General features: G+C 42.1%; 1 protein-coding gene across 3 annotated transcripts in view; it reads right to left on the reverse strand.

Annotated features, from left to right (window-relative positions):
* Positions 1 to 19,533, reverse strand: part of ifrd1 (interferon-related developmental regulator 1) — an 82,115-nt gene that overhangs the window by 29,058 nt on the left and 33,524 nt on the right. The window contains exons 1-2 of one of the 3 annotated variants that reach the window (XM_067999565.1): positions 18,060 to 18,312; positions 6,593 to 7,298 (exon numbers count right to left, since the gene is read on the reverse strand). The exons of 1 other annotated variant lie outside the window; for it this stretch is intronic. In XM_067999565.1, the coding sequence (XP_067855666.1) occupies positions 6,593 to 6,635 (43 nt within the window). In that variant the 5' untranslated portion in view covers positions 6,636 to 7,298; positions 18,060 to 18,312. Of the gene's footprint in view, positions 1 to 6,592; positions 7,299 to 18,059; positions 18,313 to 19,533 lie in introns of those variants that run through there. One more of the 3 variants, XM_067999567.1, reaches the window with a different exon arrangement.

The following is a 19,533-nucleotide window of genomic DNA, read 5'->3' on the forward strand; positions in this document are numbered from 1 at the left end:
CATATGATTATCTATGATTGGCCGGAAATAATGTAACCTCGCATGGCAACCTGTGCCCGGCTTATGATTGGTGTTGACCCTCGTTAAGTATGTTCCAACCCTATTCATCTGTATAAAAATGTGTGGATTTCTGTATGTTTCTTGTTCTTGCTCTGCCAGCATAGAGGGACTCTATCAGGAGTCCAAATCAATGCTGCAGACTAAGAACCCTGCTATTAAAGTTGTGCTGAACTTTAAAATGTATTCGACTTCAGTTTTTACTGAACCAGACTGAGGGGAAAGAATCCGGATCGTCAGTATACCCACCTCGGAGTCAGAATGCGTAGGGTTCGAAACCCACGCCAGGCAGTTCCAGCAAGTGGAGACCAGAGTTCCAACTCTGAATTCTGGCTTGACATCCAGTGGCATACTCGCCTCAGGTGAGGGTGGGTGTCCCCCTTCATCATATGGGTTGTGGGAGCCAATAAAGCCCTCCCACCACATTGAACTAACCATCCTATCGGCTGGTATCAAGATGATTACGGCCATGGAAGGTGATCTCTCAACCTGGTCTGTCGGACTGTTAATCAGTCTGCGAATTCATCACCATTTTGTATGTACAGCAGCCTTGGTTACATCCGTGGGAAGTTCAAGTCTCCTTCCATCTGCTTGTAGGACTTTCAACTTAAACAAACATCATGTTTGAATGCCTTAACAACATCAGCATTTACAACAAAGCTTACTGAAACTAATGGGAGTACAGCATACCTTCTAAATCGACGAATGCAGCGAGCTAATAAACCTGGTCGACTTACCACCAGAGCGGAAAACCGACATTGCCGGTCAGGCACCCGTTACAGGAGAGAGAGAGCAAGCGAGCAAGCAAATCTAATTGTTTAAAAAACTTCTAGGTTTTTCATATCCACTACTCTATCTGAAAGCCTATTCCACGCATTGATCACTATACAGCATTTCCTGACATCAGTCCTAAACGTGCCATTTACTAGTGCGAATCTGCATCACCTTGTTCCACTCTCACTATTTAGCTTAAAGTAATATTCCGAGTTAATTTTTTCTATTCCCATAGCTATCTTATATAATTCTGTACAATCACCTATCAGACGCCTCCTTTCTAGACTAGAAACGCAAGTTTCTCCAGTCTTTCCTTATAACTCAGACCTTTAACAATAGTTATCATCCTAAAAGCTCTTCACGGCACTGCCTGCAGAGCTTGAATGGCTCGCATGACTTGGCAGCCAGAATTTGACACAGTACTCAAAGTGCAGTCTGTCCGGAGCAATATACAGTTTTGGTCATGACTTCCTGACTTGCATTCTACTATTTTGGCAATGTAGTTCAACATTCTATTGACTTCATTGGTTGCTGCTCAATACATCCAACCAATGCATCGAATCTACTAAGACTCCTAGGTATCTTTTGGCTTCATCTTCAGCTATTTCAGTACCATTCATGGAGTACATGTCACCTTGTTTTCTTCTTATTCCAAAGTGCAAGACCACCTACTTCCACCTCCGTAACATTGCCTGTCTCCGCCCCTGCCTCAGCTCATCTGCTGCTGAAACCCTCATCCATGCCTTTGTTACCTCCAGACTGGACTATTCAAATGCTTTCCTGGCTGACCTCCCATCTTCCACCCTCTATAAACTTGAGCTCATCCAAAACTCTGCTGTCCGTATCCTAACTCGCACCAAGTCCCGTTCACTCATCACCCCTGTGCTTGCCGACCTCCATTGGCTCCCGGTCTGGGAATGCCTTGATTTTAAAATTCTCATCCTTGTTTTCAAATCTATCCATAGCCTCGCCCCTCCCTATCTCTGTAACCTCCCCCAGCCCTACAACCCTCCAAGATCTCTGCGCTCCTCCAATTCTTGCCTCTTGCGCATCCCCGATTTTAATTGCAGCCGTGCCTTCAGCTGCCTAGACCCTAAGCTCTGGAATTCCCTCCCTAAACCTTTCCACCTCTCTATCTCGCTCTCTTCCTTTAAGACGCTCCTTAAAACTTACCTCTTTGACCAAGCTTTTGGTCACCTGTCCTAATACCTCTTCATGTGGCACGGTGTCAAACTTTGTTTGAGATAACGCTCCTGTGAAGTGCCTTGGGATGTTTTACTAGGTTAAAAGGCACTATATAAATGCAATTTGTTGTTGTTGTTGCACATGCACTGACATGCACATTAGATCACGATTAGGCTGAGCAGTGACAACCTGATGACACTCGCGGTCAAGGTTCACACCTGAATAGCCATTTGGGCGAGGTACAGAACAACTCAGTGAAACCTCAGCAAGGAATCAAAATATAAAGGGAGGGAGAACGAGGAAAGAGAGAGATGGGGAAAATTAATTTTGAATCAGAATGAATACAGTATATTAATAGTTTACTTTAACTTCATAAGACAGGATTCTGTTGAACATGTTTGAAATATCCCACCACACGACATCGTGATAGATATGGACGAGGATAGCTATTCATCCCATTTTAGTTCATCCACCCAGAAAGGACCTACCGTTCCCCCTCTCCCATTCCCCACCACCCCCCACCCCGAAAAAAATACACAGCACTCAGTTTTATCTTAAATGATTCCAGGGCTCTTGCTTCCTTACCTAGACGTCCATTCTACATACAGATCGCTGTAAATAACTTCCCGGTATCAGTCCTAAGTTTGTCTTTAACCAATTTGAACCTTTGATCCCTTATCCTATTGTCACAGCTTAGTTTGAAGTACTGTTCCAAATTTACTTTTTCTATACATAGTCACTAAGTTATCCCCTCGCATGGTTAAAAATGCCAAATTATTTTGGCCTTACCTCATAACTCAGTCCTCCGACATCAGGGATTAGTCTCGTGGCTCTTCTCTGCACCAGCTCAGGGGCTTAAATGTCTCCCTGGGCATGCTAGTGATTAGGACTGGACACAGTATTTGATACGTGGTATAACTTGAACACTGCAGTTTAAGCCTGACTTTCTTGACTTGCATCCTGCTGTTTTGGCTTTATAATTCAACATTTGATTTGTTTTGCTGTTTTGCTGATTGCTTATCCCATATTGATGGGGCAGCACAAGTGCTTTTACATTGGCACTCATTTAGATCACAGCACAGGAGAGCATCACCCAGTATTTGCATCGCTAATACCAAGTCCCTTATTCTTGTGGAATAGCTGGTACACACACAAAAGAATGGTTCTAGCATCCACCATCATAAGAGCTGATTTTAGCAGTGTAAACATAAAAGAGACCAGCTTCCCATGATTTGAACTAATCAAGCAACAATTCGGTATCAAGTCTAATAATACCTTTACATCTCTCAATTTAACCCTTAGTTAGCTATTTCAAGATTATATTTTTTCTTCCTATGTGCATTATTTTACACTTTCCCATATTTAAAATTTCATTTGCCACTGTTAACCTACTCCCATATTTTATCTAACTTGTTTTTGTAGTTCCTAGCTGACTGCTCAGATTTAACTACCCCTCTTACTTTGGCAAATTTGTACTGAGCTTCTGAATACAAGTTAGTATCATAGTATGTTACAGGAGGCGTCCATTTGGCCCATCATGCCTGTGCCGGCTCTTTGAAAGAGCTATCCAATTAGTCCCATACCCCTGTAATTTTTTTTCCTTCAAGTATTTATCCAATTCCCTTTTGAAAGTTACTACTGAATCTGCTTCCACCACCCTTTCGGGTAGTGCATTCCAGATCATAAATACTCTCTGCTTAAAAAAAGTGTCCTCATGTCACCTCTGGTTCTTTTGCAAATCACCGTAAATCTGGTTACTGACCCTTCTACCACTGGAAACAGTTCCTCCTTATTTACGCTATCAAAACCCTTCATGATTTTGAACACCTCGATCAAATCTCCTAACCTTCTCTGCTCTAAGGAGAACAACCCCAGCTTCTCTAGTCTCTCCACATAACTGAAGTTCCTCATCCCTGGTACCATTCTAGTAAATCTCTTCTGCACCTCTCTCTAAGGCTTTGTTAGCCTTCCTAAAATGTGGTGCCCAGAATTGAACACAATATTCCAGCTGAGGCCTAACAGTGTTTTAGAAAGGTTTAGCCTAAGCTCCTTGCTTTTGTACTCTATGCCTCTATTAGTAAAGCTCAGGAACTCATATACCTTTTTTTAAAAAAAAAACTTCTCAACTTGTCCTGCCACCTTCAAAGATTTGTGCACCTCCAGGTCTCTCTGTTCCTGCACCCCCTTCAAAATTGTACTATTTAGTTTATATTGACTCCCCCCATTCTTCCTACCAAAATGCATCACTTCACACTTCTCTGCGTTAAATTTCATCTGCCAAGTGTCTGCCCATTTCACCAGTCTGTCTACGTCCTCCTGAAGTCTGTTACTATCCTCCACATTGTTTACTACATTTCTGAGTTTTGAGTAATCTACAAACTTTGAAATTATATCTCTATACCCACATCCAGGTCATTAATATACACAAAAAAAGCAGTGAAATACTGACCCCAGGGGAACACCACTGTATACTGCCCTCCAGTCTGAAAAACAACCGTTCACCACTACTCTCTGCTTTCTGTCTCCTAGCCAATTCTGTATCCATGCTGCCAGTGTCCCTTCAATCCCATGGGCTTTAACTTTGCTAACAAGTCTATTATGTGGTACTTACTTTATCAAATGCCTTTTGAAAGTCCATGTGAACAACATCAACCCCACCACCCTCATCAACCCTCTCTGTTACTTCATCAAAGAACTCAATCAAGTTAGTCAAACGTGATTTTCTTTTAACAAATCCGTGCTGACTTTCATTTATTAGCCCTTACTTTTCCAAGTGCCAATTAATTTTGTCCCGGATTATTGTCTCTAAGTTTCCCCACCACTGACGTTAGGCTGACTGGCCTTTAATTGTCGGGTTTATCCCTCACTTAAACTAGTTCTTAACCTATATAAACAGTAAGGGACCCAAACCTTGAAGCATTTCACTCATTCCTCGCTCCAGCCATCCCTCACAAACACTTGCTGCTTCCTACCCTTCAACCAGTTTCTTATCCAGATTCTACACTGAATCCCCACTTCTGTTGCAACCTTACCAGCTCCAGGTATGCAAGAAACCTGCAAATCAGGAGCTGGCACCATTATTACAGATCTTGACGCAAAAAGCAGCTTTAATCCAGTGATATTGAATTGAGTATGGTGGTCTGTAGTTGCCTGCAGAAAGAATTAGCACTTATACAGCACCTTTCACAAAATCCCAATGTTGGGAAATCCCAGTTTACACCCAGTAATATCCCACAAACAGCAATGAGTTAAATGACCAGGCAATCTGTTCGAGTGATGCTGGTTAAGAATGCCAGAAAAACTCCCCTAATGCCATGGGATCTTCTGCATTCTAGGTGCTGGCTGTGGCTCAGTGGTAGCATTCTTGCCTCTGAATCAAAAGGTTGTGGATTCAAGTCCCACTGCAGAGACTTGAACACTAAATCTAGGCTAAAACTCCAGTGCTGTCTTTCCCAGCAGACATTAAACCAAGCCCCATTGCCCTCTCAGGTTGATATAAAATATCCCACGGCACTATTTCGGAGGAGCAGGGGAGCTCTCCCCAGTGTCCTGGCCAATATTTATCCCCCAACGAACATCACTAAAAAAAAGATTATCTGGTCATTATCTCATTGCTGTTTGTGGGACCTTGCTTTGAGCACATCGGCTGCCACGTTTCCTATATTACGAGTAACTACACTTCAAAAAGTACTTAATTGTCTGTAAAGGACTTTGGGGTGCCCTGAAGTCATGAAAGGTGCGATATAAATGCAAGTCTTTCTTTTTACATCCATCTGAGGTTTGATGTCTCATCCAAAAGATGGCATCTCCAGCAATGGCACTCCTTCTGTACTGCATCCCAGTCTGGATTATGTGCTCAAGGCCTGGAATGGCCCTTGAACCCACAACCTTCTGACTCAAACAAATGTGCCAACACCCAGCCAAAACAGACACTTCCCTCGTTTTAAATCTTTTAATCTAATCATCCCCATTCAGTCTGGGGTACTTCAGCCAGATGTGTTGTATTCTCCCATCGCCCAGAATGATCGTTACGAATGGCAGCGATCTGCGTTGTAAACCAATTATCACAGAGTAATAGTGAATGAACGTATCTGTGGCCAGAGTGGGGAAACCAGAGCCATTATCAGGAGGAGCAGTCGGCGCCTCGGTTCTTCGAAATGTCTACCCGGCCTGACCGGCTGTGCAGTCTTTCCTACACCACCTGGGCTCACGCTATAAGAGGCAGAGCCTGATTCTTTCCATCTTCAGTCATTTCAGATCACTGGCCAATTCCAACAGTAAACATATGTTCATTGCTGGGACCGGGCAGAGCCACACGTGGCCTCTCATACAATGAATGCGGGGCGGCCGCACGATTGTCCGCGCGGCCCGGCTCGAGCCGGCCGGTGGACAGGCAGGCGCTGCGCTCGCACTGGATGCTGGGAGATGTAGTTCCACCACGCCTTCCCTCCTGGCCGCCACCAATCAAACGTTCAAATGACGCGAACTACAAATCCCAGAGACCATTGCGAGGCCGCGCTTGCTCAGTGTCCCTCTCCCGACAAGCTGATTAGCCGCATGTCGGCTCGTTTCTTACCTCCACCGCCTCCCTTGTTGTTCCGCTTCTTGGATTTCGGCATCTTCCCGTCCCTTTCTCTCCGGGATTGACACGCCGCAGATTATTAATATCACTTTATTATTATCACCGATCAGCCGATTGAAGAACACTTTTTACTGTAACGTCTTTCAGGAACCAGATGTAAATCACCAAACGGCAATAAAAAGTAATAAATAATCCCGGTAAATGGCGACGAACCAAAACGACTCATTTTACCTCTGCATTAACCAGAGTCAGCGTAAGACTGCCCACGTCGCCCTTTATATGGCCGCGATGACGCACAGCGAACGTGAAGGGTGCACGTAAAATAGAGCGCGAGGGTGGTGTCCACGCTCAGCCAATCGGCGGAAAGCTGTGAATCGTTGCGAACCAGCGGGCTGGCGTCGGTGACACGCTGGCGGAAAAGTTGCCATTCTGGGAGTGGAGCGTGCGGCAGGATGCGTGGGAGAGACGTGTCATTGCATTGACCTTTCCATTATATGGCAATGGCTGATTTTTCATGAACGAGAGAGGATCTCTCGCAGGATTTGCATCAAATAAATATATTCAATCATTCAACCCTGTAGGATTGTGGCTGGGCATCTTGAGTTGAGCCGGGTGTCAGTTTGGTGAAATTAACGCTCTAGCTTTCTCTGAAGCTTGACGATCCCATAACGTGTGCCCGCAAGTCGACCTAAGACTGATACTGTTAGTAAAATTGCAAATGTTCACTAAAAAATAATGTTAAATAAACATCATGTGAAATGTGTTATGATTGAAGAGATCTATAACTCTCCTAAGTAAGGGGTAACATAAATCATGAGTCACTAAATGAAAATAGTAAATCACAGTTCAACATTATTTTTAAACCACAAGTAAAACATCTTGACATACTGGTTTAGAAAAGTTGGAACGTAATTTGACACCACTAATGGTAAAGTACTATTGTTTTTGATGCTGGAGTGTCATGGTGATTTACATATGAATTTCACTCACCCAATGTGGTGCCAGTAACTTGGAGAAAATTTTCCAGTGCGTGTGTCAAGGCTAATTAAAAACAAGGTTTCAATCTTTGTATTGCACACATGCAAATTTAGAAAACTAACAAAAGCTGACCAACAAAAAGCAAGCAGACGTCTAAAAACTGACAAATCAAGAATTAACCTGATTTTTACACAGCGAGTTATTATGATCTGAAATGCACAGCCTGAAAAGGAAGTGGAAGCAAATTCAATGGTAATTTTCAAAAGAGAATTGGATAAATACTTGAAGGAAAAAAAATACAGAGCTATGGGGAAAGAGCAGGGGAGTGGGACTAATTGGATACCTCTTTCAAAGAGCTGGCACAGGCACGATGGGCCGAATGGCCTGTAAGATTCTACGATTCTATGATAAGCCTATAATCTGAAGCAAGTAGTCAAGTGGCCTATAAAATTTAAGCTGTAGGTAAAGTCAACATTCATTCATTAGTATTGGAGGAAAACATAAGTACCTTAAGGGTACTGCTTTTGTATATATTATAAAGAATAAAGATAGATTGGAGTTTTTTTCAAGATTCCTAAAAAAGTAGAAAGTAAAAATTAAGGGCAGACACCTATTCTATTTGTACAGAAGCTAGGTATATGAATTGATTTCATTGATCAATTGATCTCCCTATGACTTAGCTGCATCATCACAGGGAAGTGCCAGCCAGAAGCCAAGCACTTCACCACAGGTATGAAGGAAAAATTGGAGGAAGGCTCATGGCAAATCACTCTCATGCATTCAGCAGCAACCAGCAATTGGAGCAGAATGGGTCTTCAAATAGGTCAACACCCTATGCTCTCAGCCATGGATAGTATGTCTTATAGTAAGGATTACTGGTTTTCAGTTCTCATGAAAAGAAATGGATAAAATTACAGAATGCAATGCCCAAAACACCAGTAAAAATCCCATGTTATAAAAAGACAATTTGACATAATCATCAAAAGCAAATGACCTTCCTCATAAGTGGAAATAGAGAAAAGTTTTAAAGTAATAAATCCTTATTATTAAATTAAAAATCTTATGTCCACTGTACTTCCAATTGTTGCATTCTCTATTCCACTCATATGTTAAATTTTCCCACTGTAAATTCCTTTATCCACATTTCCTATTCAATTTTCCTATGTCAACTATCCCTTGTCACGATTGTAGGCTCTAGCTGCTAGATGACTCAGTTGACCAAATTTCTGAACTCTTTCTTCCAGCTCAGCCACCATCTTGTTTTCCTCTTAAGTAAACAAGATTTTTTCAGTTTTCATCTGTAACTTTTTATATTTGTTTACATACTAACTTTTAATATTTTTAATATACTAATTGATCTCCAGTTGCATTGTACACCAACTGTAGTTGGTGAAGCTAGGTTACAGGGCCAGGGATAATTGGACCAGCATATGCACACACACTGTTTTGTAGCCATCTTCCAATCTGACATCGGTTACTGTGCTGAAACCTACTCGGATATCAACCTGATTACACTGAAGAGTTTTGTGAAGTTAAATATTTTTAAAACGACTGCAAGTTACTTCACATTTTTAAGGACCAGGCTGACATTGAAATAATAACAGTTAAAATGACACTTATTTTGGGCTATGAACATATCTGTTATAAATGACATTTTGTGAGCTGTCTCAACGTTCCAATGTTATTGCAACTGTAGGTGGAGCTGTGAGCATAACATTATACCACCTAATGTTATATGACCATTAATCAACAGAATTCAAACCCTGCATGTCAATTCTAAATGCAGTATTGAACATTCACCACAGGGTGCGCTGTAGTAGTATATTTCCCCAGATAATGGTGGACATCTTAATGAAGGTAAGTATTTCCAATGTACTCACCTCAGGGCCCAAGTGTTCTTGTTCCCCTACTCCTATTTTTCTGAGGCTGCTCCACTTGCCAGCTCCTTCTGTTCACTGGCAGTGTTGCCGCTGCTGCACCTCTTTTCTCTTAGAGTTAAATGGCCACCTCCAGCTGCTGGGCCATTCTGCCTGCCGCAACTGGTTCAGTCACTTGCCTGCCCACCCATCTCAGTGGTCTATCCGTCCACCTTATTGTTCTGCCCGCCTCGCTGGTACATCTAAATGCTTTGCTGGTCTTCTAGTACGGTGGTCCAGTCATTCACTACCAATGCCGCCCCCCAATATCCCTGTGGTGACCAGAGAAAAATCTTGTTGTTGGTCTGCATCTCCCTGTCCCTGCCGACCAGCCTCTCAATGGCCCCGATCTTTATTTAATGAATCTTCCCCAGAATAGCCTGGATCGTTATTTAATGTTTGCCAGAATAGCTCTGATCTCTGTTTAGTTAATTTTCATCAGAATAACCCCAAACTTTATTTAATTATTTTTCCTAGTGAAGCCCCAATTTTTGTTTATTTAATTTTCACAAGAATAGCCCCATCAACCTGAAACTTTAACTCTGATTCTCTCTCCACAGATGCTGTCCGATCTGCTGAATATTTTCAGTTTTTCAGATTTCCAGCATCCGCACTATTTTGCTTTAATTGAATACTTAGGGGATAACTCAAAGCTACTGTGTGGTGACAGCAAAGAATCCCTTGTCAAAGGTGTGACAAATTCAGTAGCTCAGCAGCCATTACCTGTTCTCCTCATGAAATGCTATGTAATTCTAACTCCGAAAGAGTGATAAACATTCTCCAACAAGAGAGAGTCTAACCACCTCCCCTTGACATTCAACGGCATTACCATCGCTGAATCCCCCACCATCAACATCTTGGGGGTCACCATTGACCAGAAACTTAACTGGACCAGCCACATAAATATTGTGGCTACAAGAGCAGGTCAGAGGCTGGGTATTCTGTGGCGAGTGACTCACCTCCTGGCTCCCCACAGCCTTTCCACCATCTACAAGGCACAAGTCAGGAGTGTGATGGAATACTCTCCACTTGCCTGGATGAGTGCAGCTCCAACAACACTCAAGAAGCTCGACACCATCCAGGACAAAGCAGCCCGCTTGATTGACACCCCATCCACTACCCTAAACATTCACTCCCTTCACCACTGGCACACCGTGGCTGCAGTGTGTACCGTCTACAGGATGCACTGCAGCAACTCGCCAAGGCTTCTTCGACAGCACCTCCCAAACCCACGACCTCTACCACCTAGAAAAACAAGGGCAGCCGGCACATGGGAACGACACCACCTGCACGTTTCCCTCCAAGTCACACACCATCCTGACTGGGTCAAAATCCTGGAACATCCTTCCTAACAGCACTGTGGGAGAACCTTCACCACACAGGCTGCAGCTGTTCAAGAAGATGGCTCACCACCACTTCTCAAGGACAATTAGAGATGGGCAATAAATGCTGGCCTGGCCAGCGATGCCCACATCCCATGAACGAATAAAAAAAAACTACCAGTTATTCAGCACCCTTCTGATTAACCCCAGCTTCAATGCATGGTTCTAGTTTTCTAGGGATTTTCATGGAATTCCAAAAGATAGGAAAACCTTCAATCTGCCTCAAAAACTTGATAACTGCTGCTTGCAATTATGCTGATGAGATACTTCAATCTGTCCTGACACAGGGAAAGGATGAAAATATGAACATAGAAGAAAAGAAAGGCTGGGATCTGACCAAAAGTCGAAAAAAAAACACCATGAGGGTGTTATGCGGCTAGTAAGTACAATCACCAGTTGCCTGGGTCAGGGTTTACCTGATATGAATGGCAACCTCCCAGCAGGATTCCTGCTGCCAAGAGGGAGCCTGTCATTGCCAGCTATAACATCCCGGTAGTGCTGCAGTGGGACCACTACAGAAGAGATGGCCAAACAGTTAAAGGGGCAAAAACACCCTAAAGACTGGCACATCTACAGCCTGGAAGGGCTTAGCAGAGATTGAAGCTTACAAAAGCAAGGTGCAGTGACAGCAGAGGTCTATGTATGTGTGCTTTAACACATGTACAAAGGTCACTCCCCTAGCATCTAACTTTTAACGTTAGCAGAGTGGGCAGTAGTATCCACTTTGTCCTCATATCAAAAAGATTCCATACAAAGTTTTTAATGGACTACCTGGCCACTTTTAAACTGTAGCTCCACACTGGAGTTATATTGCAGCTGGTGTGAAATCGAAGTAATGTGAGACATACTCTTGGAGGATGCCGTGCACTATGTGGCTTTAGTGCACTTAGGCATCAGATCAGGATCCACCACACAAGTTATGCTGCAGCTTTTTGCATTGATTCATAACCGTAACTGCTTTGCAGCCACTTAAAAATGACATTATAATTGTATCCTTACTGGCAGGTTACCCATTTGCTATCAATTGTTACTCCCTCTATCCCAGTGATGGCTGTTTATTGTACAGTCTGAAGCTTATTGACTGGCCCTGTTATGGCTTCTTTATTCTGGACTGTCCCTCCCTGTACCAAAGCTGGCTGTTTGATGTATTGTAGCTCAATGACTGCCCTCCTGTTGCCGGTTTGCTCTCTGTTCGCACTGCCTCTTTGTCCGAGCTCCGGCTCCTCTCGAATCTCAACCGAGTTCGTTTACCAAGCTCCAAGGCAACCGACCGCTCCAATCCCAACGCTCAGAATAACAGACTGAGGAAGGTGAAAAACAATCAACAGCAAAATAAACAACGTTAACGTCTCTCCGATTTCCTAACGCTGTAAGAATCGTGTTTTCTCTGTGGTTTCGCCGCTCTGGCACAGTCTGATAGATGGTGATCGAAAAAACAAATGCAAGACATTTTCGCATTAAATCTCCAAGGAAACGCTGAAACCAGAAGTTCTGGAAAGGTAAGGTTAATATTCTAAGGAAGGAAATTGGAATTACACAATTTGATGTTTGAGTAATGTGGTTCAAAAGCTCCTTATTTTACGAGCAGTGAATTTGGTACGTTGTGTGTAATGAATTTTAATGTTTCGGTGTATTTTTAGGCGTCTGTAAAGTGATGGGCCACATTTCGCATGATATGAATAAATAACGGCTTCAATCTGATCCACTTTATATAGTAATTAAATCTGAATGACAGAAACATATTTACGAAGTCACATAGCGTATTTGTGATTTGACATGAATTTTCAAGGTATTGAAGTTGTACTTCTCGCATTGTAAACGTTAATCTGTATGATTTAAAAACGACAGTTTGTAAATATCAGCATGACTACTCGTATATAAACGGAAGGAATCTTACAACACCAGGTTATAGTCCAACAAATTTATGTTAAAATCACAAGCTTTCGGAGATTATCTCCTTCGTCAGGTTTATCTAGCTGCCCCTTAAATGCATCTATGCTATTTGCCTCAACTACTCCATTTGGGAAAAATGTCCACAATTTCCCTCTACAATTCACTGTGGTGGAGCAACAATAGGGAATGGTTGTACATTAAAACATTAAAAAAACCTGAATAGTCACCCATGAATTGTGATGGGCCAATCACAAGTTGCATATTTTTGGAATTCAACAATTCTCCACAACATATTTAACAATGATTATGGCTCAAACGCAAATTAACTAGTTTTGCCATTCAACAGTTTTCTTTACAAATCTATTTCCACATGGAATTGACGAAGGAGATAATCTCCGAAAGCTTGTGATTTTAAAATAAATTTGTTGGACTATAACCTGGTGTTGTAAGATTCCTTACATTTGTCCACCCCAGTCCATCACCGGCATCTCCACATCACGTATATAAACGGGTAATGGATAAGATTTTGTTGTCCAAGGTTTTTCAAATTGTTAAAATGGTAATGGAGGGTAAATATCAAATCACTTCCTTGGGATGTACAGAATTTGAATAACACAAAGTTTAGAAACCAACATCCATGTGGGTTAGATTTATAGGCAAGTGTATGAACCTCATTTAAGGCTCAATAGTTGTGTTCCTGGAAAATATCCCCACACTAATAACAGAAAGCAGAAAATGGAAGTTAAATGAATTAATTTTTAATTACTGATTTTTTTTATAATGCCCTAACGAAGTTGTGCTTTTTTGGTGTATCCATATATACATATGGAAACATCTTTTGCATTATTTTCCAGGTCAGAAGAGGTGTATGTTTTGAAAGGTGTTTAGTTACTAAAAAGGTTGTGTTTTTCTCAATTACTTAATGAAACTGTAAGTGATTCTGTATCAATACATTTTGCAGAGTGGCTGAAGCATTAAACAAGTAGACTATATTTATGGAAACTAAAACTCTATTTGAAAAGCGAATGATCATGGGGAGTGGAGCAACAAAATCTCAGGTAAATAAGACACAGGATTCACTTGTAACTATTGAGAATAGCTTGGCACCACTATACAGCTTCAGTGAGAATAAGGACAGTGGAATGATAGCAGCAAACAGTACTGGGACTGACATGAACAGCAGCATGCAAACAACATGAGCAGCTCAAAGAAGATCAGCACAGCCCTAAAGTAAGTCAAGCGCATTACAATTTGGAAGAAGATGGGGAGCAAGAAGAAATCGAATGGTTGTACCAATCTGCTCAGAGCACAGCAGAGCCATCTCTACATGTAAGTAAAATGAAAAATTTACATAGAACCTACAGCACAGAAACAGCACATTCGGCCCAACTGGTTTGCGTCGGTATTTATGTTCCTCACGAGCCTCCGCCCACCCTTCTTCATCTAACCCCATCAGCATAACCTTCTATTCCTTTCTCCTTCATGGGTTTATCTAGCTGCCCCTTAAATGCATCTATGCTATTTGCCTCAACTACTCCATTTGGGAAAAATGTCCACAATTTCCCTCTACAATTCACTGTGGTGGAGCAACAATAGGGAATGGTTGTACATTAAAACATTAAAAAAACCTGAATAGTCACCCATGAATTGTGATGGGCCAATCACAAGTTGCATATTTTTGGAATTCAACAATTCTCCACAACATATTTAACAATTATTATGGCTCAAACGCAAATTAACTAGTTTTGCCATTCAACAGTTTTCTTTACAAATCTATTTCCACATGGAATTGAAAACTTCAGCAAGTAGTTGTACTTTCACATCTTAAACACTAATTTTTTTAGTGAGTACTTGTTTTGTGTATGTAGACTGCTATCAGATAATGTCAGGTGATGCAGCTAAAGTCAGCCTGCTACAGTTGCCTCTCTTCAAGGAGCATCTAGTCCAATCTTATTCAACAGGACTTCTTTAGTGGGTTCTGTGATATTAAAGATTGTAAAATACCAGTATGCTCAAACTTCAGTGCAATTGATCAAACTCAAGGCGCATGAAAAGTGTTGGAAAACTGGGAATAACTCTAATATCCGTACAATTGTTTCAAATGTTGCTAAATGCTGTATTATTAAAGAAAATTTCTTTGACAAGTAGACGTGTTTTGAATAGCAAAATTAGAACAAATCCTTAGTTCCTCTTTGGTTACTGCTTTTTAAGATTTGAAACTGCTTCGCATGCTTGTTCCCTGCCACAGTTTGAGTTGCATTACTTTGTGTCACCTCAATAAACCCAGTCCAATTGCCAGTCCCTAGATCAGCTTCAGTGAAATCCTGAGAGAGAATATTATGAACTTATGACGCAAAACTAAGGATTCATTAATACACTATATTATGATACCACCTCAGAGACCTACATAATTGCACTTTACAATGCTGATGGAAGGGGGTCAAGGGACTGGATATCAGAGGGCAAAACAACATTGAATGACATTGCTTTAACATCTGCGCCCCAGGCTTGTGTGCTATAGAAAAGAAATACTCCTCTCTCTGTTGGTGCTTAAGGCTCACGCAATGAATTCATCAGACTCAACCCAAGTTCAAATGCACCTAGAATCATAGAATGATACAGCACAGAAGGAGGCCATTCAGCCCATTGTGCCTGTGCTGGCTCTTTTTACTCATGTTGCCTCTGGTTCTTTTGCCAATCACCTTAAATAGAATCATGGAAAATTTACAGCACAGAAGGAGGCAATTTGACCCATCGTGTCCGCACCAGCTGAAAATGAGCCACCCAGCCTAATCTCACTTTCCAGCACTGTAGGTTATGGCACTTCAGGTGCACATCCAGGTACTTTTTAAATGATTTGAGGGTTTCTGCCTCTACCACCCTTTTCAGGCAGTGAGTTCCAGACCCCCAACCACCCTCTGGGTGGAAAAAAAATTTCCTTAGCTCTCCTCTAATCCTCCACCAATCACTTTAAATTTATGCTCCCTGGTTATTGACCTCTTTGCTAAGGGAAATAGGTCCTCTGATTACTGACCCTTCTGCCACTGGAAACAGTTTCTCCTTGTTTACTCTATCAAAACCCTTCATTATTTTGAAAGCCTCGATCAAATCTCCTAACCTTCCCTGCTCGAAGGAGATCAGCCCCAGCTCCTCCAGTCTGTCCACATAACTGAAGTACCTCATCCCTGGCACCATTCTAGTAAATCTCTAGGGGCATTTCCTACATCTGACCATCATTGGTGTATACGTGCAAATGACACACATGCGTGAAGAACCAAAATTCCAATCATCTACACCCAATTAGATTTAATTTCCATCAGTGCAATCATACATGCAGATAAATGAAATGTAGCCATATTATGAGCTGACCTGTTCAATGGAAGTGACCCATTTAAAGGTGTTGACTATGTGAAAAACTTTTGCCGTTACCCATGCCTGCATATTTTGGGATTTTTTTTGATGCATTGGGCAGCTGCTGAGCTGCAATTCAAACTGCCAGAGTGAGGATCTCTCTGGTCACAGCACATTTTCAATCCACCCACGGTAAGGGATACCACACAGCAGAATAGGTGGAGATTCCCCTGTTTGCTAGCTTGATGGTGGAGGAAGTAAACAGAAAGGATCAAAGGAAAGTGAGGCATCAGAGAAGGATGAGGTCAAGCCACTATTAGCCCCCTCTCCCCCCATAATAAATATATAGGCCCCACAGATCTTATTAGGGACTGAGTGAGGAGCTCTGCTTTTGGTAACTTTGTTTCACAGTGGAAGCCCTGGATGAGCTATGCCATCATCCACACGACGATTTACAGCTCTGATGAAGTAACAGAATAGTTCTGTCTGTGAAATTCAGCACAGCTCTTAACTTGTATGCTGCAGGTACTTTCCAAGAGGCAGCTGGGGACTTGTGCAACTTCAGCCAAAGTGCTATCCGGTCATGTATTTAACTGGTCACCAATACCATTTTCAGGAGAGCTGGGGAATTCATCCATTTTGGGATGACGTCTCGGCAGCAGCATGAAAGAGATATTCAGTTTTAACGTGTTGCTGGATTCCCCAGAGTTCAGGGACAATAGATGACACTGACATTGCACTGCAGGCTCCTACTGTTGAGCCGCTGCATTTCCCAAACAGAAAAGGATTCCACTCCCTCAATGTTTAAATATCTGTGACCAGCGACAATGAATCATATCCGTCAATTCGAAATTTGCTGGGTGTTGTTATGTGGTGTTTGTCATGAGGAGCATCCAGCCTCCTAGCTCTATTCAGGGAAGCCATGATGTGGCTTCGAGGAGTTCCTGACATTTACCTGAGGAAGGAGGAAGCCTCCGAAAGCTTGTAGATTTCAAATAAAATCGTTGGACTATAACTTGGTGTTGTAAAATTGTTTACAACTATTCAGGGAAGACAGTGAAGTGTCAGGATGGCTTCTGGAAGAAAAGGTGTATCCCTTCCTTTCATGGCTCATGGCCCCACTTCGACTGTTCAACTTAGCATCAGAACAATGCTACAATAAGGCCCATGCATCCAGTGGTCATTGGAAGGATTATAAGGTTCTGAGGCAAGGTTTCACTGCCTTCAGATAAATCAGAGCAGATCTGCTATATGCTTCTGAGTGGGTCACTCACATTGTGGTTGCTTGCTGTGCTCTTCACATCTTTGTAACTGGAGGATTGTGTGTTGGTGGAGTGGGGGGGGTGCGTGCAGGCCCAGGTTCTGAGAAACCTCCAGCTCAGCAGCAGGTGAATCAGTATTCAGAGCACTTTTCCATGTTGGCTGCAATGAACAGTCTTGGGGAGATCATTAGTAATACTTTCTCCTTGGATTAAAGTCTTAGCAACATTCCGTCTTAAGCTCTCCCTAACCTTCCTGTCATCTCCAGCCATTCCATATATAAACATCTGTCTTTCTGTCCCCCATTAACTTAAATTACACATTACCTCATAAAGACCTCATGATCTCATCAAACAACAGAGCCAAATCAAAATGCAACATCATTTTCATTTTACAATAAATGTGACAAACTTCTTATCACAATGTTTCCCTGGGTGTCTAGACATGCTTTTCTAATACCTATCCTGGTATTATGTCTAGATGCAGTTTGAGGGCCAATGTCACAAGAGATGGTTGGCTGCTGTCTGTTCCAAACAACAATTCCAGGTGGAAGAGTTGGAGAGCCATTGAATCATGGTTCACTGTGAATGGAGGCATGAAATTCCATTTAAGAAGTGAGGGTGATTATTGAAGGGATCCCATGATGCCATAGTTAGAAGGGGAAGGTAGCAGTTGTCTTACCTTAGCTGTTGTCATCAAGCAATTAAACTACTTGTGGCATTGTTACACTGTCCTGACAGTGAGAAGTGGCACTCAGCGGCACTGCCACCTTCTTTCACAAGACACAGGTGACTGTGAGTCCAACAGTTGGTCTTTCCTCTGGTGGTTCTCATCCAGGAGGATCTATAGGTCGGTATCTGCAAAATTCTGGGCTTGTCTTCTTCTGCCACCAGTTGACTGAGGTCTTCCTTGCGAGCCATCAGTGTGTGAAATTGATGCTATGATGAAGTCAAATCAAAAAAGGAAGTCTTTAGTAAGAAATCACTACAGTTGAACATCCTGACAAAAGCTGGAGGATAAAACACACTACTTATCTGCTGTGCCTCCAGGAAGCTGCTGCCACTTTAAGTTGTTGCTGGCTTTTAAATCCCGCAGGAATGGGTTTCTTCTCCTCAGTTGGGAGATCTGTGTCTACAATGCAAAGCAATGCTTTGAGCAAAGCTGAGTGAAACCAGCATCAAAAGTCCTGACTGAACTTCCAAAGTACTAAAGAGACTGATATTGAAGGCTGGTGTTACTTTGCCTCCATAACAGCAAAAGAAAGGTCTCCACAATGTGGTATCTGCATCAGGGATACCTTCCTGCAGTTCCTACCACCACTTACATAATTGTGGTAATTATTTATGACGGAGGTTGGGGCAAATGGGTTAACTGGGGTAATGGAGAGGTTAACTGCATCCCTTTGATCACATTTACATGAGGTGGATTGAGCTCCTGGCGGGCCTTTAAGGGGACTGGTTCCTATTTTAGGAGGATAATTCACGTGTGGATTTTTTGCTGTGGATTTGAAGCGATAGCTTTTAAAACATTTAACTCCATTTATCATCCCAAATCCACCTCAAAATGGGTGATAAATTGGAGAAAAATCTGGGCCTTAGTAATTTGGCCACTTTCCCATCATGCATACATCATATATTTTGCATAATCCTGCTCTTTTCACTTTTAATATATTACTTCTTGTATCCTTGCTTATATTTGTATCACTGCAGCATTTTTTTGCATATCTCTTCAATAACTATTAATATGTCCTGTGTTGCTGCTTCACAGTAGCTGAATGCTCTGAGTGATTGAGACTACATTGATTTTTTGAGTGACATACTCAATGCCTCCTTTGCATGCTAGGGGCAGTCCTGCCCCATCAAAACTCTGCTTACATTTCTCCATATCAAATGTTATAGGTCACTGCAGGACCTCATTGGTAAATCAGAATTTTCTCCCTTATCACTCAGCCACAAAAATTGCTCACTCCAGAATAGAATTAATGGATGTTTTGACATTTATATCATTAAAATGGCTCCAATTGCTGCTTTAGAAGTAGGAAAGAATTAATATTGGAAGTGCGTTTGGATAGGATGCTGCTTTGTCATTACTGCTTATGAAATTGCATTTGCAAGAAGTGCACAGTTGAAAGCCTTATGTTCTTGTGATTTCCTTA

The sequence above is a fragment of the Heptranchias perlo genome, chromosome 18, assembly GCF_035084215.1.
Source record: "Heptranchias perlo isolate sHepPer1 chromosome 18, sHepPer1.hap1, whole genome shotgun sequence".
NCBI classification, from domain to species: Eukaryota; Metazoa; Chordata; class Chondrichthyes; order Hexanchiformes; family Hexanchidae; genus Heptranchias; species Heptranchias perlo.